The sequence below is a fragment of the Drosophila yakuba genome, chromosome 3R (assembly GCF_016746365.2).
Source record: "Drosophila yakuba strain Tai18E2 chromosome 3R, Prin_Dyak_Tai18E2_2.1, whole genome shotgun sequence".
NCBI lineage: Eukaryota > Metazoa > Arthropoda > Insecta > Diptera > Drosophilidae > Drosophila > Drosophila yakuba.
Window position 1 is genome coordinate 14,930,458 of NC_052530.2, and position 27,436 is coordinate 14,957,893.

The 27,436-nt window shown below is 46.1% G+C and overlaps 9 protein-coding genes across 16 annotated transcripts; 7 read left to right on the forward strand and 2 right to left on the reverse strand.

The window, feature by feature from the left end:
* Positions 1–42: 42 nt before the first annotated feature.
* On the forward strand, positions 43–1,085 carry LOC6536901 (cytochrome c oxidase assembly protein COX20, mitochondrial). The gene is made up of 3 exons (XM_002097434.4): positions 43–173; positions 243–430; positions 494–1,085. The coding sequence occupies exons 1-3, from the start codon at positions 144–146 to the stop codon at positions 606–608; spliced, it is 333 nt and encodes a 110-aa protein (XP_002097470.1). The 5' UTR covers positions 43–143; the 3' UTR covers positions 609–1,085.
* A 1,039-nt stretch (positions 1,086–2,124) lies between these two features.
* LOC6536902 (xanthine dehydrogenase) lies at positions 2,125–7,720 on the forward strand. Of its 2 annotated transcripts, none has more exons than XM_002097435.4 (4): positions 2,125–2,377; positions 3,320–5,920; positions 6,185–7,498; positions 7,564–7,720. In XM_002097435.4, the coding sequence occupies exons 1-4, from the start codon at positions 2,336–2,338 to the stop codon at positions 7,612–7,614; spliced, it is 4,008 nt and encodes a 1,335-aa protein (XP_002097471.1). In that variant the 5' UTR covers positions 2,125–2,335; the 3' UTR covers positions 7,615–7,720. The 2 variants fall into 2 exon arrangements, with proteins under 2 accessions (XP_002097471.1, XP_039232401.1); XM_039376467.1 differs by lacking the exon at positions 2,125–2,377 and adding an exon at positions 2,590–2,784.
* Positions 7,721–8,431: 711 nt separating this feature from the next.
* On the forward strand, positions 8,432–10,246 carry LOC6536903 (serine protease snake). Its single transcript, XM_002097436.4, has 7 exons — positions 8,432–8,551; positions 8,611–8,861; positions 8,917–9,089; positions 9,239–9,381; positions 9,466–9,701; positions 9,766–9,923; positions 9,985–10,246. The coding sequence occupies exons 1-7, from the start codon at positions 8,490–8,492 to the stop codon at positions 10,156–10,158; spliced, it is 1,197 nt and encodes a 398-aa protein (XP_002097472.1). The 5' UTR covers positions 8,432–8,489; the 3' UTR covers positions 10,159–10,246.
* Positions 10,216–13,810, reverse strand: LOC6536904 (serine protease snake). Of its 6 annotated transcripts, none has more exons than XM_039376473.1 (5): positions 13,683–13,810; positions 11,720–11,857; positions 11,276–11,656; positions 10,943–11,204; positions 10,216–10,887 (listed from the first exon to the last, which is right to left on the reverse strand). In XM_039376473.1, exons 1-5 carry the CDS (start codon positions 13,783–13,785, stop codon positions 10,302–10,304), a joined length of 1,470 nt encoding a protein of 489 aa, XP_039232407.1. In that variant the 5' UTR covers positions 13,786–13,810; the 3' UTR covers positions 10,216–10,301. The 6 variants fall into 6 exon arrangements, with proteins under 6 accessions (XP_039232407.1, XP_015048000.1, XP_015048002.1 ...); XM_015192514.2 differs by lacking the exon at positions 13,683–13,810 and adding an exon at positions 12,872–12,925; XM_015192516.3 differs by lacking the exon at positions 13,683–13,810 and adding an exon at positions 12,786–12,921.
* A 421-nt stretch (positions 13,811–14,231) lies between these two features.
* LOC120321993 (small lysine-rich protein 1) lies at positions 14,232–15,017 on the forward strand. Its single transcript, XM_039376476.1, has 2 exons — positions 14,232–14,526; positions 14,596–15,017. The coding sequence occupies exons 1-2, from the start codon at positions 14,335–14,337 to the stop codon at positions 14,662–14,664; spliced, it is 261 nt and encodes an 86-aa protein (XP_039232410.1). The 5' UTR covers positions 14,232–14,334; the 3' UTR covers positions 14,665–15,017.
* Positions 14,860–17,447, forward strand: LOC6536907 (heat shock 70 kDa protein cognate 2). The gene is made up of 2 exons (XM_002097440.4): positions 14,860–15,258; positions 15,649–17,447. Exons 1-2 carry the CDS (start codon positions 15,085–15,087, stop codon positions 17,389–17,391), a joined length of 1,917 nt encoding a protein of 638 aa, XP_002097476.1. The 5' UTR covers positions 14,860–15,084; the 3' UTR covers positions 17,392–17,447.
* Positions 17,448–17,756: 309 nt separating this feature from the next.
* On the forward strand, positions 17,757–19,363 carry LOC6536908. Of its 2 annotated transcripts, none has more exons than XM_002097441.4 (5): positions 17,757–17,944; positions 18,078–18,332; positions 18,387–18,719; positions 18,780–19,105; positions 19,169–19,363. In XM_002097441.4, exons 1-5 carry the CDS (start codon positions 17,789–17,791, stop codon positions 19,260–19,262), a joined length of 1,164 nt encoding a protein of 387 aa, XP_002097477.2. In that variant the 5' UTR covers positions 17,757–17,788; the 3' UTR covers positions 19,263–19,363. The 2 variants fall into 2 exon arrangements, with proteins under 2 accessions (XP_002097477.2, XP_015048005.1); XM_015192519.2 differs by having other exon boundaries at positions 17,762–17,949.
* Positions 19,364–19,519: 156 nt separating this feature from the next.
* Positions 19,520–21,617, reverse strand: LOC6536909 (methanethiol oxidase). The gene is made up of 6 exons (XM_002097442.4): positions 21,531–21,617; positions 21,275–21,438; positions 20,562–21,031; positions 20,009–20,501; positions 19,821–19,946; positions 19,520–19,761 (listed from the first exon to the last, which is right to left on the reverse strand). Exons 1-6 carry the CDS (start codon positions 21,541–21,543, stop codon positions 19,567–19,569), a joined length of 1,461 nt encoding a protein of 486 aa, XP_002097478.1. The 5' UTR covers positions 21,544–21,617; the 3' UTR covers positions 19,520–19,566.
* Positions 21,618–22,413: 796 nt separating this feature from the next.
* LOC6536910 (DNA damage-binding protein 1) lies at positions 22,414–26,895 on the forward strand. Its single transcript, XM_002097443.3, has 7 exons — positions 22,414–22,634; positions 22,779–23,190; positions 23,392–24,316; positions 24,382–24,733; positions 24,803–25,997; positions 26,054–26,450; positions 26,513–26,895. The coding sequence occupies exons 1-7, from the start codon at positions 22,574–22,576 to the stop codon at positions 26,591–26,593; spliced, it is 3,423 nt and encodes a 1,140-aa protein (XP_002097479.1). The 5' UTR covers positions 22,414–22,573; the 3' UTR covers positions 26,594–26,895.
* Positions 26,896–27,436: the final 541 nt, after the last annotated feature.

The window sequence follows — 27,436 nt, forward strand, 5'->3', positions numbered from 1 at the left end:
TATAAGAGTAGAATAACTAATATGAAATCAGTTTACGGAATGCCCTTAGTATGCCTGTGGTATTTTTGTGCGGTCAGTTAGGTAGGGTCACACTTTTGTTTTGTTTTGCTTTGCAACTCGACTTTTAAAATTGCAATTGCAGCATGGCCGAAGAACCGGAGGAACCAGGCAAGGTACGGATTACATAAATCGATTGGGCGGCAGTGCTTGATAAGGCGCTAACTATGCTCTATCTCCCATAGAGCTTCGTTATCTTCGGGCGCGATGTGGCGCAGATCCCGTGCTTTCGTAACAGTTTTCTCTACGGAATCAGCGGTGGAATCGGCATTGGCGTGCTGACTTTTCTGGGCACCTCGCGAACCCACCTGTCCACCCACGTGGGATTCGGCTCCTTTTTCTGCGGGACCATCGCCTACTGGGTGGCCTGCAGGTAAGTGGATGCGGCTTAATCCGTGCGGCGTTTTTATAACTGTTATCAATCTGAAATCCGCAGGTATCAGTGGTCCGTCAGGAGATTCGAGCAGCAGCAACTTCGGGAGGCGATGAGACGGCAAGCCCTTTATGAGGGCACCCAAGTCGAGAGGGACTTAGATCTTAAGTCGGCGTAGCATAAGTCGGATCCTTTATTACTACCTCGATGTTTGTTTTCCTACTTGGATACCAAGTAATTCTGGTATTGTTAAATCCCTTGTGTTGTAAACTACCTTTGTTACCAAACAGCTTTATAGTACCCAATATATTATATATATATTGTAAGTGAAATCTTACCTTAGAGTATTTAATGCCCCAGCTTATTGGAAAAACATGTTTGTTTGCCACTCTTAAGGAATTAATTATGCCAGCATCTTTGATTTGGGATTGACAGAAATCAATCCATCATTTTAGTGATCAGTAGAAACCTATTATGGTTCCTAAAACCTGTTGGGTTTTTTGTGCTTTCGATTCGAATTAAGCTGACAGAGTAGTAAGTTGTTTACTTTTGTAGAAAATTTAACAAAGAGTCATCTTCAGTTTATCTTTAACGGCCTTAAATCTTTTCAGCAGTTTTTTACATATAAATAAAGGCGATAATAAACAGTTCAAAAGTAGTACATTTTATACGTTTTGGTTCTTACATAGGTTATTTAATGCACCATTTTGCAAAACATCGAACAGTTTTTACAACTTTAGTTAATATACTTTTTACTTAAGTGAGAGTAGTTTCACAAGAAACATATAAGGGTAAAAATAGCTCTTGGTCTTCAAAGTATCTAAGATAAATCAATATTAATTAAAACGTATAAATAATAAGTGCAGTAAATAAACGTTTTTCGGAAATACCTCTAATTCAACTTTATTTATAGATCTGGAAGATGTTTATAGCTAGCAAGACAAATATAGATTTATAGAAATGCTTTTTATTCATCTAGTTTGAGGAAACACTAGTAGAAATATTTTTGTGTCATACATTTTAATCGACATTCATGAAACTTATCTTTTCATAAATGTAAACGGTTCATTAATGCATTGATACTGCGATATTGCAATATGAAGATAAATCATTATGTCGAACTCAATATCGGTGATTTTTGAGAATGGAAAAAAGGTACTTAAAGATACTCGAGTATCCTGCGAGTGTGGTTTTTTTAGCGACATTTAAAGTTAGTTTCAGATACTTTTTAACTTCTTTTAAACAATGCTAACCTAAAGGTTGGCAGTTTCTTTTATATTCGCTGATAAACATCTATGGTAATGGATCCGTGTTGCTACCTTACGGAAGAGTAAAGATCGGATAAGGTGTGAATAACAAGGTGATTTAGTGCAGCTCATTACTCTTCATAAATAAGAGTAATTTTAGTGCCACAAGAAGTCATATAGATTTCTGAAGATAGAAAAGCTGCAGTTCTCATATGGAATAGTGATCAGTAGGGTTTTATCTGTTTGACTTCTCTCCTACCTGACCACACCGATCTTGGAAGAGTATCTGCTCTAATCCGAGATAATAGATCGTCGAACTGCTCGACGCCCATAGACATGGCTATTTTCACGCACATGTAGGCGATCCTGCACTCGTCGGGCACTCGTCTTATCTCACAAAAATAAAAGTCGGCGTTTGGATGGATTGCTCGGCTGTTGGCACATTCATTACGTTTTCGTTAACGGCGCGAGGCGGTTGTGTTTTTTAATCGGCGGCGCATGAGGTTGTCGGCTCTCTAATTTTGAAAAAAAAACTTGTTTTCGCTTTACATTCAAAGAACGAACCTCCCCATATATGTAAACGAATCGTAATTGCAGGCTATCACTTATATAGGCATTGGTACTGAGATACTGTGAGATACAGATACAGCACTTCGAGATGTCGAACTCGGTTTTGGTGTTTTTCGTGAATGGAAAGAAGGTACTTAGAGATACTCGGTTGTCTTATGCCTTGCGTGTCTTATTCTAAGCGGCATTTAAAGTTAGCCCACTCCTATATCGATTTCCCTTTATTGTTTTATTGCCCTAATTGCGTTTAACTGGCACTCGATGGAATTCGCCTTCTTGCTCAATTGAATGTGTCGGGTATATAAAGTATTTGCTGAGCATATAGTGATAACAATTGACCCCCATGTGGAGCCTCGTTGTTTGCTGGTGGCCCCTTATCACCCAATCAAGATGTTGCATTTGCCAATCGCATGGGAACAGTGCTACTCAGACTGTGTGAGGTGGGATCGTCATAGACATGTGGGTCTGCCAGATAGCCAGGCCCTCTAATCCGTAAATTCCGACTGGCTTTGCAGTGTTTACACGTTGGCGCACAATCCAGTAAGCTCGGCTGGATTATTCAGATAAAGCTGCCACTAACTAGCATCTGGTGTTGGTGAAGTGCAATTAGAGTTCTTAACTTTGCGCCCACAGCTTGCGCACAAGTAAACTACTCCTATATAATAAATAAACAACCTGTTGCTCGTGCGCCCGGCATTTGATAGTGATAGATAGCAGACTTTGTTTGCTCAGGGTTGGCAGGCAGTGAATACTTTCGCTGTTTTAAGTTTTATCAAATCTACTGGCTTGCCTGACAATTGCTTTATACCTATTAATATTACGATTGTAGCTCACTGGGCTTCGTAAACACAGAACTAGTAGATACAAGCGATCCCTGATCTCAATATTTACATATTTTGTATGAAGTAACTATTCAATAAGTGAAATAAATAAACACGCAGGTGCTCAAAGGACCTTTTTAAATAAAACACAAAATAAAAATACAAATTTTCCAATTAAATGCAGATTAATGGCAGTAACTAATTTTATGAACCCCTTGTCGAATTTTCTTCTTAATATATTTACATTATTTCAGGTGACCGAAGTGGCTCCAGATCCGGAATGCACGCTCCTCACATTCCTGCGCGAAAAGCTGCGGCTGTGCGGAACAAAGTTGGGATGTGCGGAGGGAGGATGTGGCGCCTGCACCGTGATGGTGTCCCGCCTGGACCGTCGGGCCAGCAAGATTCGTCACCTGGCGGTCAACGCCTGCCTCACGCCAGTGTGCGCCATGCACGGATGTGCGGTGACCACGGTGGAGGGCATCGGGAGCACCAAGACCCGCCTGCACCCGGTGCAGGAGCGACTGGCCAAGGCACACGGATCGCAGTGCGGCTTCTGCACCCCGGGCATCGTGATGTCCATGTACGCACTGCTCCGGAACGCGGAGCAACCGTCTATGCGGGACTTGGAGGTGGCGTTCCAGGGCAACCTGTGCCGCTGCACTGGCTATCGACCCATCCTCGAGGGCTACAAAACCTTCACCAAGGAGTTTGCCTGCGGAATGGGCGAGAAGTGTTGCAAGGTTAGTGGAAAGGGCTGCGGAACCGATTCGGAGACCGATGACAAGCTCTTCGAGCGCAGCGAGTTCCAGCCCTTGGATCCCAGCCAGGAACCCATCTTCCCACCGGAACTTCAGCTGAGTGACGCCTTCGATTCGCAGAGCTTGATATTCAGCTCGGACAGGGTGACCTGGTATCGTCCCACCAATTTGGAGGAGCTCCTTCAGCTGAAGGCCAAGCATCCGGCTGCTAAGCTGGTCGTGGGCAACACGGAAGTGGGCGTTGAGGTCAAGTTCAAGCACTTCCTGTACCCGCACCTCATCAATCCCACCCAGGTGAATGAACTGCTGGAGATCACAGAGTCCCAGGATGGCATTTACTTCGGCGCAGCTGTCAGTTTGATGGAGATCGATGCGCTTCTCCGGCAGAGAATCGAGGAGCTGCCGGAATCGGAGACCAGGTTGTTCCAGTGTGCCGTGGATATGCTTCACTACTTTGCCGGAAAGCAGATCCGCAATGTCGCCTGCTTGGGTGGAAACATCATGACCGGTAGTCCCATTTCCGATATGAATCCTGTGCTCTCGGCAGCAGGAGCTCAACTGGAGGTGGCTAGCTTTGTGGATGGAAAGATCCAAAGGAGATCAGTTCACATGGGAACTGGCTTCTTCACTGGCTATCGCAGGAATGTTATCGAAGCCCACGAGGTGCTGCTGGGCATCCACTTCCGGAAGACCACTCCAGATCAGTATATTGTTGCCTTCAAGCAGGCCAGGAGGAGAGATGATGACATAGCCATCGTAAATGCCGCCATAAACGTTCGCTTTGAGCAAAAATCCAACATTGTGGCGGAGATTTCGATGGCCTTCGGTGGAATGGCTCCCACCACAGTGCTGGCTCCTCGAACTTCCCAGCTGATGGCTGGTCAGGAGTGGAGCCACCAGCTCGTGGAGTGCGTGGCGGAGAGCTTGTGCACGGAGCTGCCTTTGGCTGCCTCTGCGCCCGGTGGCATGATCGCCTATCGTCGAGCTCTGGTGGTGAGCTTGTTCTTCAAGGCCTACCTGGCCATCTCTCTGAAGTTGAGCAAGTCGGGGATCACATCCTCTGATGCCTTGCCTTCGGAGGAACGAAGTGGTGCGGAGATATTCCACACACCCGTCCTCAAAAGTGCCCAGCTCTTCGAGCGCGTCTGCAGCGATCAACCCACTTGTGATCCCATTGGCAGACCCCAAGTCCATGCAGCTGCTTTGAAACAGGCCACCGGAGAAGCTATCTACACCGATGACATTCCCCGCATGGATGGCGAAGTGTATTTAGCCTTTGTCCTAAGTACCAAGCCACGCGCCAAGATCACTAAGCTGGATGCCAGTGCAGCATTAGCCATGGAGGGAGTGCATCAGTTCTTTTGCTACAAGGACCTAACGGAGCATGAGAACGAAGTGGGGCCCGTGTTCCATGATGAGCACGTCTTTGCCGCTGGAGAGGTTCATTGCTATGGTCAGATTGTGGGCGCCATAGCTGCCGATAATAAGGCGTTGGCCCAAAGAGCCGCTCGCCTGGTAAAAGTGGAGTACGAAGAGCTGAGCCCGGTTATCGTGACCATAGAGCAGGCCATCGAGCACAAGTCCTATTTCCCGGACTACCCACGATTCGTGACCAAGGGCAATGTGGAGGAGGCCTTAGCCCAGGCGGATCACACTTTCGAGGGCACCTGCCGAATGGGCGGACAGGAGCACTTCTACCTGGAGACTCATGCCGCACTGGCAGTTCCCCGCGACAGTGATGAACTGGAGCTCTTTTGCTCCACGCAGCATCCCTCGGAGGTCCAGAAACTAGTGGCCCATGTCACCGCCCTTCCTGCCCACCGTGTGGTCTGTCGTGCCAAGCGCTTAGGTGGCGGTTTCGGTGGCAAGGAGTCCAGAGGCATCTGCGTGGCCCTTCCCGTTGCCCTGGCCGCCTATCGAATGGGTCGTCCTGTGCGCTGCATGCTGGATCGCGACGAGGACATGCTCATCACCGGCACAAGGCATCCCTTCCTCTTCAAATACAAAGTGGGCTTCACCAAGGAGGGTCTGATCACAGCCTGTGACATCGAGTGCTACAACAATGCCGGCTGGTCCATGGATCTCTCATTTTCGGTAAGTGTATTGCGCTTAGGTAGAAACCATAAGTAGATTTGTTATGCCCACAATGTTTGCTTTGAAATCCATGTGTGTTTTTTCCATGGAACATCTGGTTTGTGTGGGAATTGCTAAAACCCCGATGGGTTTTTATCCTGAGTGAAGACACTTCTAAATTTCTAAGAAAATAAGTACTAGGATCAGATTGACCTTAGATAAACACTTGTATATTGTAATCTTATAAATTTTAAAAATTAACTTACATTTTAAACTAATGTTTAGGTCCTGGAGCGCGCCATGTACCACTTTGAGAACTGCTACAGGATTCCCAACGTGCGAGTGGGTGGATGGGTCTGCAAGACGAACCTGCCCTCGAATACCGCCTTCCGTGGCTTTGGCGGTCCGCAGGGCATGTACGCCGGAGAGCACATCATCCGGGATGTGGCCCGGATAGTGGGTCGCGATGTGGTGGATGTGATGCGGCTGAACTTCTACAAAACCGGAGACTACACACACTACCACCAGCAGCTGGAGCACTTCCCCATCGAGCGGTGTCTGGAGGATTGCTTAAAGCAGGCGAGATATGACGAGAAGCGCCAGGAGATTGCTCGATTCAATCGGGAGAATCGGTGGCGGAAGCGGGGCTTGGCGGTGGTGCCCACCAAGTATGGAATCGCATTTGGTGTGATGCACCTGAACCAAGCGGGTTCGCTGATCAACATCTATGGAGATGGATCCGTGTTGCTCTCCCACGGAGGAGTGGAGATCGGACAAGGTCTGAATACCAAGATGATTCAGTGCGCCGCCAGGGCGCTGGGTATTCCGCCGGAACTGATTCACATTTCGGAGACGGCCACGGATAAAGTGCCCAACACTTCACCCACGGCGGCGAGTGTGGGATCCGATCTGAACGGAATGGCCGTTCTGGATGCATGTGAGAAGTTGAACAAAAGACTGGCGCCCATCAAGGAGGCATTGCCTGGAGGCACCTGGAAGGAGTGGATCAATAAGGCGTACTTCGATCGGGTCAGTCTCTCGGCCACCGGATTCTACGCCATGCCCGGCATCGGATATCACCCGGAGACGAATCCCAATGCCCGCACCTACAGCTACTTCACGAATGGCGTGGGAGTCACTGTGGTGGAGATCGATTGCTTGACTGGCGACCACCAGGTGCTCAGCACGGACATCGTCATGGACATCGGCTCTAGCCTGAATCCGGCTATTGACATTGGTCAGATCGAGGGTGCATTCATGCAGGGCTATGGACTGTTCACTCTGGAGGAGCTAATGTATTCCCCGCAAGGCATGCTCTACTCCAGGGGGCCGGGCATGTATAAGCTGCCAGGATTCGCCGACATTCCCGGGGAGTTCAATGTCAGCCTACTGACCGGTGCCCCCAATCCACGGGCAGTCTACTCCTCCAAGGCAGTTGGAGAGCCCCCTCTCTTCATAGGATCCTCTGCATTCTTTGCCATCAAGGAGGCCATTGCAGCTGCTCGCGAGGATCAGGGCTTGAGTGGTGACTTCCCACTGGAGGCCCCTTCCACCTCGGCCCGTATTCGCATTGCTTGTCAGGATAAGTTCACCCAACTGGTAAGTAATTCCTAGAAAGAGCTCAAAACTTAAAACTAACGCATTTTACAATTGATTTATTACAGCTCGATATACCCGAACCAGGATCATTTACGCCGTGGAACATTGTGCCTTAAAATTGTTTTATTTTTTGTAGCAGATTGCTTATGCATTTGAAATGACGATTTTATTTGTAAATTTGTTTATATTCATATATAGTAAAGTAAATGTTTTGAAATTGTTTGAGTGTTTTGTTTTTGTATACTCGTATAATCAAAAATGGAGAGGGTGTGGGGTGCGGGGTGCGGGTTGGGAATTATTTGTGAACGTAATGGATATAAGTTCATATATATTTTTTATAAAGCAAACAGGAGTTAAAAATACTAAAAATTAAATCATTTTTAACATTATATTATTCTATAAGATTGCGTGGTGTGGGTGGGGGGTGCGGGTATAATTTGTTCCATTCATATAAATTATTAATAAAACAAACAGAAGTTTAATAAAATAATTTTTAGCATTATATAATTCTATATGATTGTGGTGTGTTTGGTGCGTGGTGAAATGTCATACCTTGTTGAGTTCGTAATTAAATTTCCAATCAAACTGTGTTTTCAAAAAAATTTAATTTCTTTCACATTTTTTTGAAATTTTTAATGATGATGTTTGAGTATTAGCCGAAAATCGTTTTCCTGTTTTTTGCGCGGGATGCGTGGTGCGGGGTGCATATAATGAATAATTTGTTTGTATTTACTATTCAATTGAATGATATTGTGCGCTAGTGGTTACAGATTTTCAAAAAGTCGTAGTCACTAGTAATTTTTAGCACATTAATAAAAGTTGAGCACGTTTTCCTATGAATTGAAATATGAATTTCGATTTCGGCGAGTCTGCTACCCGAAAAAATAAGCTCAATCAAAAGAAGCTTTATATGGGACTCAGGTTATACGAGTCAAGATCTTTGCGAACATCTCATTCGGCAATCCGACGTCGTAGAGCTTGGACATCCGAGATGGGAACGCTATCTTCTGGATATAGTTTGCTTTTAGAGTTCGTCTTAATTTCGGCGTCATCGTTCGTATCGGCAAAACTATTTTGTTGCTAACACTACGACTACCATTACTATTCATTAGATATGCACAGAATACGCCGTGGAACGGAGTAGCTCCATCGTATCTGTCGATTGATGTGTACGGAAACTGCCAAGCCCACGATCGTCCATTGATTGGAAAGTGTGTGAGGTACGTGGATTGCATTAGTGACATGCAGGCAGTGCCCCGAGTGACTCCCCTACTTTGTCCCTCATCGTGGCCCAATCAGCTGGTTTGCTGTCCACACGGTGGATACTTGATGCCGCCGCCCAGCGTCTCGAAGAGCGAACAAGGTGCGTATGGCGAGTATGGCGCGTTTGGGAATCCAGAGACTATATCTTTTGTCAGCCTGTGCCAATGCGTATCCAAGAGTTCATCATAAGCGCCGTCGCCGCCGTCGGAATACGAACCCTAAACTGGATCAAGTGGAACTAGTTGAGCCAATTATCCAGAAGCGCAATCAGAGCCAGAACTGGCTGGTGGGTGGCAGACTCACTCTGGAGAACGAGCATCCCTACATGGTGAGTGAAAAAAGATGCCTTAGAGCATTGGTTTTCCTTTTCAATTGAATATATTTTATCGAATTAGTTAACTTAATATATTTGATTTTGGGAGCATACGAAATTCGCAATCGAATAGTTGTAGATTAATATACTCGATTCGATGACAGTGTGCCCTCGGTTGGCCGTCCCGCACAAACAGATGGATTCATGAGCACGGTTCCAGCAAGCGCAGATACATGTTCAACTGTGGCTGCGTCATGATTGCGCCTCGGTTCGCCATAACGGCAGCCCACTGTGCCAGCGTCGGTGGGTAAGCAAAAAACGAAAAGAAAAACACGATGGAGCGCACACACTCGAAATGCTAATGGGTTAAAAATATCTCGGTTTGGAACAGGGAACCCCCTTCAGTGGCGTTGATTGGTGGCGTTGAGCTGAACAGCGGGCGCGGGCAGCTGATTGAAATCAAGCGGATCAGCAAGCATCCGCACTTCGATGAGGAGACCCTTAGCAATGACCTGGCCGTGGTCAAGCTGGCCAGAAGATCCCACATGCCAGTGGCCTGCCTATGGAACCAGGAATCCCTGCCCGAGAGACCGCTCACTGCCCTGGGCTATGGGCAAACCAAGTTCGGTTAGTGACCTTTAAATCTTATTTTTGATTATTCGTGTAATTCGAATCACTTAATATCTACCAGCTGGGCCGCATTCCAATAATCTGCTGCAAATAATGCTGCACCACCTGAATTTTCAACAATGCCAGAGGTATTTGCAGAACTATGACAAACTGGTCAATGGGCTGGGATCGGGTCAAATGTGCGCGGGAGATTACTCCGGACATATGGACACATGCCAGGTGAGTCTTCCTTAAAGAGGCTCATTATCAATCTAAACTTTCCACTTTCTCCTTTCATCAGGGCGATTCTGGAGGACCCTTGCTGCTCCACCAACACATTCGCCACCATCACCGTCCGATTCCCTATGCGGTGGGAATAACCTCCTTTGGAGGAGCCTGTGCATCCGGACAACCTGGAGTTTATGTGCGAATAGTCCACTACATTCCGTGGATAGAACAACAAGTGTGGCCGTGATTCTTCTAAGCAAGAAAATGTGTTCTGGGGAATGTCAACTATTTAAATACTCATCCATAAATTATCACATTACTTGTTGATTTGAAAACTTGAAAAATAGGAATATTTGAAAGAGCACTTTTTATAAATAAAATAAAATGAAATTAGTGCTGCTTGAAGGCAATCTTCTCAATCCAATCCAGGTAGCTATATAGCCTGGTGTAAACACCTGGCGCATTGGGAGCCGCACAGAACTTTCCAAACGAGGTGACGCCCACCACAAAGGCCACGCAGTTGTATTCCGGCAGCAGGGCATGAATGGGACCGCCGGAGTCGCCCTGGCAGGTGTCCCTGCCGCCTGGCAAGTATCCCGCACAGAACTGCCCCTCGATGATGCCCCGTGGCAGACGTCGCTCCTTGCGATAGATCTGCTTGCATGTCATCTGCGGGACTACGTCCAGGTCCACCTGGCGCAGGACATTCGACTTGGCGCCCAGGAACTCAGTGCGTCCCCAACCGGCGGCCACCACAGTGGGTATCTGGAGCTCAGGCAGTTGCCACAGGCACGCGGGACGCACTTGCTCCGAAAATTTAACCCTTCTGGTCAACTTGAGCAGGGCAATATCGTGGTAATACGCCGAGGATCTGTACTTCGGATGGAGCACGATGATGAGGATCTTGATGTCCTGCTGGGCCGCGCTGGTCTCGTTCAACTGGCGGGCACCCAAGCGAACCATGTCCGGCGGTTTGCTGATGGAGCAAGGAATACGTATATAGTTGTGTCTTCGGGGATCCTGTAACTTACCTACCCGAGGTGGCGCAGTGGGCAGCGGTCAGGACATACAGCTCGCTAACCAGGGCACCGCCACAGCCCCACTTTATGTCCAGATCCTTGGAGCCACTGCCCTGCGTCCATCCCAAGGCAGCCATGTGAGGGAAGAGTCCGTGCCGAGTGGGCGTTCCACCAACTATTAGAGGCACACTGGGCACGCACTGCTTCCCGGAGAATGTGCGTCCGGTGTCCGCCAAGTGGAGCCTTCTCGCGGCGGCATTGTACTCCTGGCACTCTGGAAAGGTTTATATAAAGTATCCTTGGGCTAAACTAGGAACTCTTAAAGATACTTCAGAGTGTACTTACTGGTGGCACTGATTCGCTGGGCCAGGACATGTTTGTCCGCCAGTGGACAACAGATGACAGGGACATTGTTGCGATGGGTGCAGATGTCGATGCGGGTGCCATGCACCCGGTACTCCCGGATGACGTGGAGGCACTGATAGGCCAGGATGCAGTACCCACTCCGGCCATCGAAGCTCCGCCGGCAGAAGGCACCCTCGTGCAGTCCATCCGAAAGCGGAGTCCTGGGCTCGGCGTCGTCGTCGAACTTTAAATAACTATCCTCATCCTCGGTGTCCTGAACATCTTCGTCTTCACCAGTGGAGGTCTTCTTCTGCTCTTTCCAAACTTCGGGGATTGTGTACTTGGTGGTCTGGTAGTTGATTATTTCAAGGGCATCGAGAGCTGTGGGATTAATTAATATTTGATTGGGGCACCAGTAATAATACTTATATATGGTATATATACCCTGAAGATTTGGAGTCTGCAGGATTAAATGCAAGCATGTCAATTGAAGATGCACGATTAGAGACCACAATACTATCATTCTATTGGTAGGTTTTGGGATTTCATTATTTACTTCTCGCACACATTCCAAATGAAAAGCTGACAAAAGCAATGGAAATAGGTACTTTTAATAAGAATGGTCAAGTCAAATGGTACTTTAAGTTATTGTATATTGTAAGTCCGAGCTTCACCTATTAAACCCTATTTTACAAGAACCCCAGACATGAAAGGTAAGAAAATTGAAGTGGATAAGAGCACTTTTTTCCAGAAGACCGTGGTTCAATATTCGAGCCACCACTGTGGCCAAAACAAACCCTTGCCTGTCTTGGTGGATTTTTTGTTTAATGTATTTTTATTAATTAATGCGGGCGCTCAATTAAAAATTCGGCTGAATTTCAATAAAACCGTTTGCCAGCGTCGCTGCTTTTCGATTCGCTTGGTGTGGATTGGAAGATCCCAGTCGGATTAAATCGGTCAATCGAGCAAGACCTATTCAGATGCCGGATTGGAAGAGACCTTGGGTTTGCATCGCACTCTGTGTGCTGTTGTGCGGACTCCGAGTGAGTGGGCAGTGGGTGTTTCCCACCCCGTATCCGGAACCGAGTCCAGTGCCGGAACCAAGCAGGTGGGACTTCAACAACTTTAACAGCTACGGTTACAACGGCCAGTGGGCGCCGGGCTACTTTAATAACTACGGCTATTATAGACCGCCGCCACCACCACGTCCTCCGCCATGTGGAAGACCACCGCCTGGACCGCCGCCACCGGGCCCGCCACCTCCTGGTCCTCCACCCGGCTGCCCCGGGGGGCCAGGAGGTCCTCCTCCACCTCCGCCGCCACATCACCAATGGGAACCACATCGTCCGCCACCCAATCATCATCGCAACTTCCACAACATCTTCCTGAACACCGAAAGCAAAGTGGATAGGGAGAACTATAACAAGACCGCGGAGACGGAAGATTTGCACGACGACTTCAATGGACGCTCCATTGTGGCACCTGGACAGTACCCGCACATGGTAAGTACCAATTAAGTAAAGGTGCAGCCCAAACAAAAATCGTAAATCGACGAAAGCCAAAAAATAAAAATATAAACATAAAATCACACGAAACCGGAATGGGGAAACGCCTAAGTACCGCCGATCACAACACAAACACGACTAAATAGCCGATCGGCGAAGCCTAAGACAGATCCAAATCGAAGCCCCATATCACATATGCTAACCGTTATGGGGTCCGACTAATCCTCTCTTTCCCGATCTTAGGCCGCTCTGGGATTCCGGAACGAGAACCGCGAGATCGACTACAAATGTGGGGGAAGCCTCATCAGCGAAAACTTCGTGCTCACAGCTGCGCATTGCTTGAAAACTCATGGGTGAGCTTTCTACGGATAAGAACTTATTGAGTTTATTCTTTGTAATTGAGTGAATTCGGAACTTATGGGAGAATATAGCTTCGCAGCCTATAAATGATCTTGCGATACACAAGAACAAATACGGAGTAACTTTACTTACATATGCTAAGGATTACTTTTACCTTTTATTTTAGCATGTTAATATTTGATCAAACTAATATTATTTTAGAAATTATATACCAGGTCATCGATAATAGCAAAGCTTTGGATTCTTATTCTCTGTAGAACCTCGCCCGACGTCGTGAAAATCGGAGACATCAAACTGAAGGAGTGGGAGGACAACGTGGAACCCCAAATACGACGAGTGACCCAGATTTATCTGCACCCACTCTACAATACGAGTCTCAACTACCATGACATCGGGCTCATCAAGTTGAATTCACCGGTGGAATACACCTGGTTTGTGAGGCCAGTTCGCCTGTGGCCCCAAAACGACATCCCATACGGCAAGTTGCACACCATGGGCTATGGATCGACGGGATTTGCCCAGCCCCAGACCAACATACTCACGGAACTGGATCTCTCGGTGGTGCCCATTGAACAGTGCAACTCCAGTCTGCCCTCCGATGAAGGTGCTCCCCAGGGTTTGCTCACCAGTCAGATATGCGCTCATGACTACGAGAAAAATCGCGATACTTGCCAGGTAAGAGGCAGAAGTTTTAAGTATAAAAGTTTTTAAGTACCATATTATTATTTTATAGGGCGATTCTGGAGGACCGCTTCAACTGAACTTGGAGCGGCGGCGTCGACGGCACAGGAGTCAAAGACTTTACCGCTACTACCTAGTGGGCATCACTTCCTATGGGGCCTATTGTCGCAGCGAAGTGCCAGGTAACTCACCTTAAAAATATGAAAATGGAAATACTACAATTCACCCATTTTATAGGTGTTTATACGCGCGTGTCATCCTATATCGATTGGATAGCATCTATAGTGTGGCCTAGTTATTATAGTGAATTTACTGAGCAATAGAAAACAGTCTGTAAAATGTAAAATCGAAAAGTAAAAAAAAATAAATATTAATTAAAGCATAGCATAAAATCATTTTATTTAGTTATTTTTTCGTGTGGTTGGAAGAAATAAAATGGTTGCTAGGCACCGCAATGTGCAGAAATAGTTTATTTAATCAATAATTTTGAATTGAGATACAAATAACTAAATAATGGTTGGGAAGAGCAAAAAGAAGCGCAATAGCAAGGATTCCACATCCAGTAACGCAGGAAGTGGTGAAGGCGAGGAGAAGAAGAAGAAAGAGGGCGGCAAGAAGAAAGGGGGCGTGGGAAAGTCCATTGGTTGCGACATTTTCAACGACGCCGCCATGGAAAATGCCTACTACGTCTGCCACAATGTGCAGGTGGGTTAAAATTATTAATGCCCTATATAATTTATTAAAAATTAAAAAAGAAAATATATTTTATTTTAGGACGTTCTTAAGTCCAGGGGATTTGCTTGGCCAGATGGGCAAAAGAAGAAAAAGAAGGGAAAGCGCTAGAGTGCGAAATATAATTTGAGTTATTTCTAAAAATATTATTTTTCCAATTAAGCTTAAAGTAATAACAAACGAAAGCGAAGGTGTACTTCCCCTTGGCCTGGAAAAACGAGAGCAACGTGCTCATATTTATTTTTATGAATCCAAAACAAGACATCATCGATCAAAACTAAACAATTCCAAAAACGCAGCCTGCCCAAAGTGAGATGTCAGTGGCAAACGCTTCTAGAACAAACACACTTTTCGATTTCGGCGTGTGAAAAATATAGGAAGCCAAAATTGTATTCGTTTCGTGGAATTCGCCAAGTCTGCACCATATAAATAGGTGCAACATCGCGTTTTTTTCAGTTCAAAATCAGCACTAGTAGCAGCAGAATCGCCAATTGTGGATAACCAGCACACGGAGATTTGCACCCTGGAATAATGGGGAAAACTCCGGCCATCGGCATCGATTTGGGCACCACCTACTCCTGCGTGGGAGTGTGGCAGAACAGCAAGGTGGAGATCATTGCCAATGACCAGGGCAACCGTACCACGCCCTCCTATGTGGCATTCAACGACACAGAGCGCCTAATTGGCGATCCGGCCAAGAACCAGGTGAGTCACAGTCTCCATCACGATTGTCCAAATACGCGGATTGTGCAGCGCCAATATGGCCAGGTGCGAATAGCGAGTGGTTCAATTGGAATCTTATAAGGCACACAAATAAGTGTGAGAACTGAAGAAAGTAGGTGGGATACACACTTAAATGTTTTAAACAAGGTTAATATGGATAAAAGGTGAGGAAAACTCAGAAAAGGATGCATTGAAGGGTAATCTCTGTAAAGACTGTAATGATTGAAAACGCATCTTAACTTTTTAGAACTTTCAAGCATGAGTAACAAAATAGACTGATATTAATAAAATTCTATAGAAAATGATACGAAGCCTTTACAATTTTTTAGAGTTTGCAATGAATATATAACTTCAAATGGCATTATTTTCCAGGTGGCCATGAATGCCAAGAACACGGTCTTCGACGCCAAGCGATTGATTGGGCGCAAATTCGACGACAAGAAAATCCAGGAGGACCTAAAGCTCTGGCCCTTCAAGGTCATCAACGAGAAGGGAAAGCCCAAGATCGAGGTGGAGTTCAAGGGTGAGCGAAAGCGATTCGCTCCCGAGGAGATCAGTTCGATGGTGCTGACCAAGATGCGGGAGATCGCCGAGGTCTATCTGGGTGGCAAGGTGAAGGACGCGGTGGTCACAGTGCCGGCCTACTTCAACGATAGCCAGCGCCAGGCGACCAAGGATGCGGGCTCCATTGCTGGACTGAATGTGCTGAGGATCATCAATGAGCCCACTGCGGCAGCTCTGGCCTACGGCTTGGACAAGAACCTCAAGGGGGAGCGCAATGTGCTGATTTTCGACCTCGGTGGTGGCACTTTCGATGTCTCCATACTGACCATCGACGAGGGATCCCTGTTCGAGGTGAAGGCCACGGCCGGCGACACCCATTTGGGTGGCGAGGACTTCGACAACCGGCTGGTAAATCATTTTGCGGAGGAATTCAAGCGGAAGCACAAGTCGGACATCAAGGGAAATGCCAGGGCCCTGCGACGCCTGAGGACGGCTTGTGAACGGGCGAAGAGGACGTTGTCCTCCAGCACGGAGGCATCCTTGGAGATTGATGCCCTGCACGAGGGCATTGACTTTTACTCGAAGATCTCGCGGGCCCGCTTCGAGGAGCTGAACATGGACCTCTTCCGATCCACCATGCAACCGGTGGAGCGGGCTCTGAGCGATGCCAAGATGGACAAGAAGGCCATTCACGATGTGGTTCTGGTGGGCGGCTCCACGCGCATTCCCAAGATTCAGAAACTCCTGCAAGATCTGTTCGGTGGCAAGCAGCTGAATCTGTCCATCAATCCCGATGAGGCGGTGGCATACGGAGCCGCCGTTCAGGCTGCAATTCTCACCGGCGTGGGCAGCTCACAGATCCAGGATCTTCTTCTCGTAGACGTGGCTCCCCTGTCGCTGGGCATCGAGACCGCTGGCGGCGTAATGACCAAGCTGGTGGAGCGCAACGCCCGCATTCCCTGCAAGCAGCAGCAGATCTTCACCACCTACAGTGACAATCAGAATGCGGTGACCATCCAGGTGTACGAGGGAGAGCGGGCCATGACCAAGGACAACAATCTACTGGGCACCTTTAACCTGAACGGCATTCCACCGGCTCCTCGGGGAGTGCCCCAGATCGAGGTGGCCTTCGACCTGAATGCAGATGGCATCCTGAATGTGAATGCCAAGGACAACAGCACCGGCAAGAGCGAAAAGATCACCATTACCAACGACAAGGGAAGGCTTTCCAAGGCGGAGATCGATCGCATGCTCTCGGAGGCGGAGAAGTACAAGGTGGAGGACGATCGTCAGCGAGAGCGGGTGCAGTCCAAGAACAACCTCGAGGGATACATCTACGCATGTCGCCAGGCCGTCGACGACGCTCCATCCGGCGTCCTCTCCGCGGCCGAACGCTCCAAGGTGCGCGACAAGTGCTCCTCCGAGGCCACCTGGCTGGACAAGAATACGCTGGCCGAGAAGGAGGAGTTCGAGAGTCATCTGAACGAGTGCCAGCGCATCTGCAGTCCTATAATGTCGAAACTCCATGGCGGGAACAAGGGCAAGCCATCGATGGGAAAGGGCAAGGGTACTCATCCCAATGTGGAGGAGGTGGACAGTCCGACACACTGACCTAAATTATTCAGTCGTTTTCGAAAATAAAGTAGACTTTCCTCTTCGTGTTTCAATTGCCATTTCTCATTCAGTGCATTGTTTATAGCTTCCTTTCCAGCTGTTCCACTTCGTCAACAGCTTTACGGCCAACTAGTGGGTCCAACCGATTTTCCGGGTACTAAAAATAATGCTTTTCGATTTTCCAAATGCGGTGAAGAGAACAGCAAACGGAACACTCGACTGCAATAAATTGATTAAATGTTATGCGTGCCATTTAAATATTCGTTTCCAATGTTTTGCATATTAACCCTCTGATCCCGTGGACAAGCTTTGAACAGCCGGTGGGGTTCTCTGGGTGGGTTCCGCTTGGGTTTTCGGATATGAGCGATCAGTATCTACGGAATATCGCCGCGTAATGGTCGCACCGAGCAAAATCCTGGAGCCGCCCCTGAATCGGCTGCACTGCGCCATCCTGCACAGCCTGCCGGGCCAGAGTTGCACAAAGGCGCTGTTGTGGAATCTGTACCGCAACCATGTGTCCAGTGCCAAGTACTACTCACCCTTGTTGCTGGTCTGGTAGTGAATTGTTATTAAATAATCATAATAAGTTTCCTAAAAAGACTAGCAGTGAAATATATAAGTACTCAAATAGAGGTTCATTAAAACTGCAAATATATATATTTTTTGAATGCATTTTCTTGCAGTTGCCCTTGCTAATGAATTGGCGAAAGGTGTCCAAAAACCTGGTGCTTTCTGTGTTCAAAAACTATGCCCAATCCGTCGGTTTTGCGGCCTGGATAAATGCCATTACTTTTTTTTTGATGTGCGTGGGAAGGCGTCTGACTGATCGATTTGTGTTCATACTTATACCATATTTGCCTTGCTGGATTGCCTCGCAGCTGAGTTGGTTGATGCCTCCTCAGGTGCTTCACTTCTTCGTGACTGGGATTACCCCAGCAGTAAGTATTTCCTTTCTTCCTCCAGAAGAACTATACAATCGCACGTATTTTCAGGCACTGGAAACCCTAATGAGATATTTCAACATCGGCTTGGTACATTCACCCATGGCACAAACTGTTATATTCATGATATCCTCTGTGGTAGTCTTGCACTATCAGCAGTCTCGGAAGTATTCTGGTTTCTGGTTCATCCGCCCAGCTTCTCTGCCCGACAATAACGAGGATTGGACAATCTTGAGGCATATGAAGCAGGGCCTTAAAGAGTTAAGATCATACCTGGGCATTGGACTGGCAATGGATCTACTCAATCCCTTGATGAAGAGAAACTTAAAACTCTTGCGACCCAAGATGACAAGTTTCTTGGCGGGCTACATAGGCTTGTTTAAGGTGATCCGTTGCAAAGTGCAAATCAATAAGCTTGCTAGATAATAATGCCTTAACTTTTAGGTGGTGCAATTACTTTCATTCAAAAGATTGAATGCAAATCAAGCGAATGGACTGGCTGCCTTTATAAGTGGGGCTTCGTTTGCCCTTCTACCAAATCGCCTCACTTTCATGTCTTTTGCTGTTGTAACGGCCATCCAGGTGATTTGGAGCCAAGTTTGCGACACTAAAGATGAAAAGGATGCGGTGCTGTCTGTCATGCGAAAGATTCCCTGGGCAAGACTGCTGATACCCTGTAGTCTGGCATACCTGGTGCACATCTTCTTTTACCACCAAAGGCTCCTAAATGAGGTAGCTCGGAGTTTCATAGACTGCACCTGTGATAACAAGTTAGTACACCTTATAAATTACAAACGAAAATATAGCCCTTCAAATAAATTCACTTATTTCAGTGGTCAACGATTGTTGAATCTGATAGCTCTTCCCAATGTCAATGCGATACTAGAAGCTGTGGATAAGACGCCTAAAACTTCCTTTTGGTTTTAACTGGCTAGCAAAATATATTGACATAAATATATAAAAATCAATAACATTTGCCAAATGAATTTATATTTGTCCGTTTATCATTAAATCATTTGCCCACCATATGACGTCTTAAATGATGCGCATAAATTATTTTCAGCAAATCAAAAACGTGTTTTGAATGTGGCAAACATGCTAGGCAATGGTGATACTTGGGACTAGAGACGACAGAGATATCTCCTACTTGGGGATGGAGATGTCTCCAAAATAATTATTTATACTTTTAAGGGAATTAGTTTATTAGATCTTCACAAAAGTCACATGTAGATTACGCATCATTGGCCAGCCAAATATCGGAAGTGCAATCACCGCCAGGATAACGCATTTCGTGGGGCAAACTGGGACCGTAAGGTTCATTGCCAAAGTCCACCAAGAAGTCCTCATCGAGGGACATTCCTCCGTTCACAGTGTCCACGTTAATCAGGACAATATGACCGCCTTGCGAAACCATTTTGGGATAGAACTGAAACAAAATATATATTAAACATCCCATCTTAAGAATATTCCTTGTTAAGTACTGACCTGCTTATCCCATGGGGAATACAGAGATGACGAGACATACAAGCGCTTCCCATCCAGGGATAGCTGCATCATTTGGGGACCTCCTTCCAAGCGACGTCCCTTCACGTAGCGAGCCGGAGGTCTCTCCTGAAAATGAAGAAGTGGCCTGGTTGAAGTACGAGTTGTATAGCATTGCCGCAAATGTGTACCTTCAGTTCCTTATCCTCCTTAACAATCACATTTGGCAAGTCACTGCATATGGCACCGCCAAGGAAAACCTGGCCAGTCAGCTTGGGATTCTCGGGATCGGTGATATCATATTGCCGCAGGTCGCCATGTCGCCAGCAGTTGACATACAGAAATCGGTCGTCCAGGGAGATGATGATGTCCGAAATCATGCCACCCATATCTTCAGCTACTCCACTGCCGGTATCGACCAGTTTTCCGGGTATGTCAATTACCTTCTTGGCCTCAAACTCATCGGAATCTGCCTTCTTCGCGAAGTAGAACACCTTGGCATTGAGGGCACACCCCACGAATCCTTCGGCCTTTTTGGGATTGTGCAGGAACCGAATCTCCAGGGGAGTTATGCCATCCGATCCCAGGTCAATGGTCTGGTAGAGAGTCTGCGTGGACCATTTGTAGAAGTTGAGGCGACAGCCGTACTGAGACATATCCTCCAGGTCACCAGTCTTCCATCCTCTGATAAATGTTATGAAAATGATTATTATATAGTTAGTATTTAGTGCTTAGATTACCAACCGTCGCCATTTATTGGGGGCCCCCCATTCCGAAGAAACCATCACATCGAAATACGGCTGATACCAGAAGTCGTATCCGCACAATGCCTTCTTATCGCCCTTGGTCCAAGTACCGATGCAATTGAAGTCCTTATCGAAGAGGATAAAGTCCCCCTTGGCATAGCCCTCTGCATCGCCCATCACGGATATCATGATGTTCCCATTGGCCAAACAATGTGTGGTATGTGGAGCCGTCACATTGTGACTCTTCAACACATCGCCATCAATGGTCTTGATAATCTCTGGTTTTCGGGGGTCCGTAACCACATCCAGTATATAAATAAAGTCGGAATTCAGGGACGGCAATACCAGTCTATCCCTTTTTGGCACCGTCTTGGAGCTCTCATCGACGTAATAACAACTGGAGCAAGCGTTCCAGCCGGAATGATGCAGTTCATCTCCCTTGCGATTCGTGAACGTACGGTGCACTATCTAAAATTATATTAATAATGTCGTAAAAAGGGTTACACTCTTTAGCAGTACCATACGTATTAGAACAAAGTAAATCTTAAGTATTATTAAATATACATACATATACCCACACATACTCCCAAGCAATCTCCTAAAGAAAACTGATTGATACAAGAATTCAATTGAGTTGATTATAATGTACATAATGTTATTTCTCCCGCAAGTTAATTGAATTTACTCATTAGGCACTGTTGATATATTTACCTGGCAGTAGGTGGGGCTCTCGGGATCCACGTCGACTGTGGACAGATAATCGCCATGGGGCTCATCCAAGTTGGGCTGAACGGTGACCGTGTAGAGGAGCTTCTCGCGGGGACCACTCCTCATGGCGTCCAGTGGGGTTGCGTAACCCGGTCCTCGGCAACAGGCTTAAGAAAAACAAGTTAATTATCAAAATTGCTCGGGATTGTCTTTATCAAAGATTCTAGGCATGTGTATACGAGTTTAATTTTTTCTTTACTTTTATTGGACATTGCTTGGCGGTTGGTGTGGGTCGAAGAACAGCGACAAACTGAATATCAAACGATGTTGAGAGGGAGCTTTATATATTGGGGCTCTCTGGGAGCTCCAGTTGGAGCTTTTTCCTTTATAAACTCTTAAGGCATTACTAAAGAGAACCGGTTCGGCCGGCTTTCTTATCACTAATACGAGTAAGGTCAGGGCAGTCTTGCATATAGATTAGTTTTAGCTTGCTTTTATGGATTTATTTATTCAAACAAACATATAATGATAAAAAACAACTTGCCTACAGATAATGCTCATTGCTAACAATGTTTTAAAGTTTAGCTTTTAAATTAATTTGCTTTTATTCTATTTTGCACATTTTCTCTTGATTATTTAATTTTTATTTTAATATGTATAGAAAAACACAAAAAGGGTTTGCAATATTATTTATCTCTAAAGAACCGACAACAATATAAATAAAATACAGTGAAATATAAGGGAATACTTTTGCAAACAAATATATCTGTCATTATTTACAATGGTTGTAACATTGTATTAAATCGTTAGTAATAGTGGTGTCCAAGTCAATGATTATTACAAAAGAGATTTTCAAACTTTTTCTGCTTAACCGCAATTTGAAGGCGTCCCAGAGCTGCAACAAAACGATATCGATAATTCTACCCAACACATCTCGGTATTCACTATTTTTTCTGGTATATGTGTAATTGATGATATAAAAATCTGAAATGTGGCGTCCGCCTGTACAATGTCCGGAGCTAGCTTATAAAACCCATGTGATCACTGTAATATAAGTTAAATTAAGCATAAATGGAATAAGTAGAATATTTGACAAAATGGAAGTGGTATAAAAAGCATATTTTTCTAAACCGGACGGTATTAGTTCTTGATGGTCGCGCGGTCACACTGATTGACAGGAAACATTTTAGCGCGTTAAAAAGTCGGCGAAAAAGCAATTGTTATCCTCGTGGCGGTTGACTAGTCCACAGTTAAAGAGCTCTATCGAATCAAGGATAACCTGATCCTGGACAGCGTGCAGCCATGTCGCATCACTACGTGGTGACGGCGCAGAAGCCGACGGCGGTTGTTGCCTGTTTGACAGGTAAGAACAAGAGAGGGGAAAGGAGGGGCTCCCTATGCGGTCTCCCCGGCGAAAACAGAAAACAAGCATGTTTGCCGGTCGCCGGATTACACAAGCCAGTGCAATATGTTTTCTAACCACCGGCTTCTCTTGTGTGCTCCTCAGGCAACTTCACCTCGCCCACGGATCTCAATCTGATCATTGCCCGGAACAACCAGGTGGAAATCGATCTGGTCACGCCGGAGGGACTGCGTCCCCTGAAAGAGATCAACATCAATGGCACCATTGCCGTGATGCGCCACTTCCGACCGCCCGACAGCAACAAGGATCTGATCTTCATACTGACGCGTCGCTACAACGTTATGATTCTCGAGGCCCGCATGGTCAACGACGCTATCACAGTAGTGACCAAAGCCAACGGCAATGTTTCCGACTCAGTGGGCATTCCCTCGGAAGGAGGAGTTATGGCTGCCATTGATCCCAAGGCGAGGGTCATCGGAATGTGCCTTTACCAGGGGCTGTTCACCATCATTCCTTTGGATAAGGATGCTAGCGAGCTAAAGGCCACAAATTTGAGGTAATTACGGCAAATTCTATTGTAGTTTTTAGATATAGTATTGCAATAAAGTCGGTTTTTATGAAAATCCTCAAAACCCTTTAAAGAAAAAAACAATCTGTCGAAATTGATACTTATAGAATTGTTACAACATATTGTTTTTAGAGATTATCAGCTTAAGTAGAAGTATACTCCAAAGTAACTTATTTCTTTTACCTTCAGAATGGATGAGCTGACCGTGTACGATGTGGAGTTTTTGCACGGCTGCTTGAATCCCACAGTCATCGTGATCCACAAGGACAATGATGGCAGACACGTAAAGTCGCACGAGATTAATCTGCGGGAGAAGGAGTTCATGAAAATCGCGTGGAAGCAGGACAACGTGGAAACAGAGGCCACCATGCTGATCCCGGTGCCTTCCCCCATCGGTGGTGTGATCGTCATCGGTCGTGAATCGATTGTGTATCACGACGGGAGCAACTATCATGCTGTGGCGCCACTTACTTTCCGCCAAAGCACCATCAACTGTTACGCCCGTGTGAGTAGCAATGGATTGCGCTATCTGCTGGGCAACATGGATGGTCAGCTGTATATGCTGTTCCTTGGCACCTCTGAAACGAGCAAGGGAGTGACTGTCAAGGACATCAAAGTGGAGCAACTAGGCGAGATCTCTATACCAGAGTGCATTACATACCTAGACAATGGTTTCCTCTATATTGGAGCTCGTCATGGAGACTCACAGCTGGTGCGCCTAAATTCGGAGGCCATCGACGGAAGCTATGTTGTGCCAGTAGAGAATTTCACTAATCTAGCTCCGATTTTGGACATTGCTGTGGTGGATCTGGATCGCCAGGGACAGGGCCAGATTATCACATGCTCGGGAAGCTTTAAGGATGGATCTCTACGCATAATTCGCATAGGCATTGGCATTCAGGAGCATGCCTGCATCGATCTCCCCGGCATTAAGGGCATGTGGTCTCTAAAGGTGGGAGTCGATGAGAGTCCGTATGAGAACACTTTGGTACTGGCCTTTGTGGGACACACAAGGATTCTCACCCTCTCTGGCGAGGAGGTGGAAGAGACCGAGATTCCCGGATTTGCCAGCGATCTGCAGACGTTCCTTTGTTCAAATGTGGATTATGACCAGGTGTGTTGTCTGACGAATTCTAATATTCAAAATCATTTAAATTGATTCATTACCTTATACTTCAGGTGATTCAAGTTACTTCGGATAGCGTTCGGTTGGTTAGTAGTGCCACCAAAGCTCTGGTGGCCGAATGGCGCCCTACTGGCGATCGTTCCATCGGTGTTGTGTCCTGCAACACTACCCAGATTGTGGTTGCCTCTGCATGCGACATATTCTACATAGTTATTGAAGATGGAAGCCTTCGCGAGCAGTCTCGCAGGACTTTGGAATATGAAGTAGCCTGCTTGGACATCACACCTTTGGATGAGACTCAAACGAAGTCGGACTTGGTGGCCGTGGGCTTATGGACAGATATATCTGCTGTGATCATGTCGCTGCCAGATCTTAAGACCATTTACACCGAAAAACTAAGCGGAGGTGAGCGATTAGGCAGATCAAACTGCATTAAACGGGTATAACTCTAAATCAATGTATTTATTTTTGCAGAAATCATTCCCCGCTCCATTTTAATGACCACCTTCGAGGGAATCCATTATCTGCTTTGCGCTTTGGGTGACGGTTCCATGTATTACTTTATCATGGACCAAACCACTGGGCAACTGACGGATAAGAAGAAAGTTACTCTCGGTACACAACCAACCACGCTGCGTACCTTCCGATCCTTGTCTACAACTAATGTGTTTGCCTGCTCCGATCGTCCAACGGTGATTTACTCGTCGAACCACAAGTTGGTGTTCTCTAATGTAAATCTGAAGGAAGTCAACCACATGTGCTCGTTAAATGCCCAGGCGTATCCAGATAGTTTGGCACTGGCCAACAAGAACGCAGTTATTTTGGGAACTATTGATGAGATTCAGAAGCTGCATATTCGAACAGTGCCTCTGGGGGAGGGACCACGAAGAATTGCTTACCAAGAGGCTTCGCAGACTTTTGCTGTATCCACTCTACGTATTGATGTCCATGGAAGAGGCGGAGCTAAGCCACTACGCAACAGTGCCTCTACACAGGCCCAAAACATAACGTGTAGCTCGAATTTCCTACCCAAACCTGGTGGTGGTAATTCCACGGCTGCAAATGCGGAAGTCGGTCAAGAGATTGATGTGCACAATCTACTGGTCATCGATCAAAACACGTTCGAGGTGCTGCACGCCCACCATTTTGTGTCCCCCGAAACTATATCCTCGCTTATGTCCGCCAAACTGGGCGATGATCCCAACACGTACTATGTGGTGGCCACATCACTGGTAATTCCAGAAGAACCGGAGCCGAAAGTGGGAAGGATTATCATCTTCCACTACCACGAAAACAAGCTCACTCAAGTGGCCGAGACCAAGGTGGATGGAACTTGCTATGCCCTGGTTGAGTTCAATGGCAAAGTCCTGGCAGGAATAGGTAGTTTTGTCCGTCTATACGAGTGGACCAATGAGAAGGAGTTGCGCATGGAGTGCAACATTCAAAATATGATTGCTGCTTTGTATCTTAAGGCCAAGGGCGACTTTATATTGGTCGGAGATCTGATGCGCTCCATCACTCTGCTGCAGCACAAGCAGATGGAGGGAATCTTTGTCGAGATCGCCCGCGACTGCGAACCCAAGTGGATGCGAGCTGTGGAGATACTCGACGATGATACGTTCCTAGGCTCCGAGACTAATGGAAATCTGTTCGTATGCCAGAAGGACAGGTACGTAAAATCAGCTTTTTGAAATCGCAACACAAACTCATTTCAAATCTTTTTAGTGCTGCTACCACCGATGAGGAACGTCAGTTGTTACCTGAACTGGCGCGTTTCCATTTGGGCGATACTGTCAACGTTTTCCGTCACGGATCTCTGGTGATGCAGAACGTCGGTGAGCGAACTACGCCGATAAATGGATGTGTTCTATACGGAACATGCAACGGAGCCATTGGCATTGTAACCCAGATACCGCAGGACTTCTACGACTTCCTGCACGGCCTGCAGGAGCGACTAAAGAAAATTATCAAGTCGGTGGGCAAGATTGAGCATACGTACTACCGCAATTTCCAAATCAACAACAAAGTGGAACCCAGCGAGGGATTCATCGATGGAGATCTAATTGAGAGCTTTTTGGACTTGAGTCGCGAAAAGATGCGCGATTCCGTTCAGGGATTGGAGGTGAGCTTCATTGCACTAGGCCACTAAGAGGTGATTATAATATTCTTACATTTCCATTCCAGTTGACACTGAATGGCGAACGAAAGGGTGCGGATGTGGAAGATGTCATAAAGATTGTCGAGGATCTAACACGCATGCATTGAGGCCTTCCGGTAGTTTGTATATAAGTATTGGAGAAGGAACTGTCTCACCACGGACTATTTGAATGTACATGAAACTTCGATACCATGTATCCCGCTTAACCTCGTAAATATCCACTCGAACCCATCCGCGCTAGATGTTGCTACGACTGTCGGATAACAAGATGTTTCTCGAGTTCCTCGTTTGTGTTTGCTCGTAAAAAATTGACAATGTAGCAAAAAAAAACTGTTTTAAGTGCGCCTCATGCGCTCTTTCAAAGCTGCGCAGTCACGCATTATTTAATAAAAAAAATTAATTGGAAAAAGGGTGTTTAAAAAGATTTCCGATTCTAATTGGATATTGTTGCTAGTTTTCTTGCCTCAACATTTGCTTAGCATACTTTTGGGATAACCAATATATTTGATTGTTCTTTTTACCAGTTCAAGGGGATTGCTTTCATAAGATCTAAACTTTATTATTATTGCCGTAATTTTTAGAGTTTTACTACTTAAAGGGGTTTCTTTTCTTCACGTGTTCACATTTAGAATTCCATAAGCTGTTTTCGGATTGTGTTAGCTTAAATGAGTTCTAAAAATGCAGGAAAATGCACGGAAGTAATAAAATGTTTATTTAAAATGTAAAACTATTCTGGTATTATCAATTCTTTTTAAAAATATCATATTTGTATGTAAGTGTAGTAATTGGGAGTTAAAGAGGTTGTTATATAAGATTTATTTGTTTAGGTTTCGCCCAGAAAATGAAAATAATAATAAATAGAATCAGATATATGTATGTACATTGCTACTACTATTACTACTAGTACTATTATTCGTGGAACTGAGTGATGCTGCTTTGAAAACCTGGCC